This window comes from Sinocyclocheilus anshuiensis, unplaced genomic scaffold (genome assembly GCF_001515605.1).
Source record: "Sinocyclocheilus anshuiensis isolate Anshui unplaced genomic scaffold, SAMN03320099.WGS_v1.1 scaffold451, whole genome shotgun sequence".
In the NCBI taxonomy this organism is placed as follows: Eukaryota; Metazoa; Chordata; class Actinopteri; order Cypriniformes; family Cyprinidae; genus Sinocyclocheilus; species Sinocyclocheilus anshuiensis.
The window spans coordinates 1,083,322-1,083,920 of NW_015549630.1; the positions used below are offsets into that span (position 1 = coordinate 1,083,322).

The 599-nt window shown below is 56.4% G+C and overlaps 1 protein-coding gene across 1 annotated transcript in view; it reads right to left on the minus strand.

Moving 5' to 3' along the window:
* Positions 1-599, minus strand: part of LOC107659586 (major histocompatibility complex class I-related gene protein-like) — an 8,946-nt gene that overhangs the window by 7,717 nt on the left and 630 nt on the right. The window contains exon 2 of the mRNA XM_016448589.1: positions 65-156. Coding sequence (XP_016304075.1) covers positions 65-156 — 92 coding nt within the window. The remainder of the gene's footprint in view (positions 1-64; positions 157-599) is intronic.

The following is a 599-nucleotide window of genomic DNA, read 5'->3' on the forward strand; positions in this document are numbered from 1 at the left end:
AGGAGGCCGTTCATGAACTCACAGTCTGCCCTGTCACGACCAAGGAGGCCATTCATGAACTCACAATCTGCCCTGTCACGACCAAGGAGGCCGTTCATGAACTCTCTGCCTGCCCTGTCACAGCCAAGGAGGCCGTCCATGATCTCACTGCTTGTCCTGTTGAGGCAGCAGAGGCCACTGTTAACCTCTCTGTGCCCTCTGTTCCAGTCACGCCTGATCCACCTTGGTGGATCCCTGCTTTGCTGTGGTGGTCATCTGTTCCACTGTGGGGATCTTTTCTCCTGTCTGCACTGTTGACCTGGTAGTCCTCTGCTCCGCCTTGGCTTCCTGCTCTGCCTGCTCTGCCATGGCTTCCTGCCTTGCCGGCTCCGCCATGCCTTCCTGCTCTGCCGGCTCCACCCTGCCTTCCTGCTCTGTCGCCTCCGCCATGGCTACATGCTCCTCTGGATCTGACCTGGTGCAGATGCAGATATTATAACAATCTATCGATAAACACACACCTTATCCTCTATTTCTTGTTCTGCGGGGCCGCTGTCTGCGGATTGAAAAAGAACGCGCTGAAAGACGGGGAGGAGCCGATCGAAGTCTGCCGCCGTTTT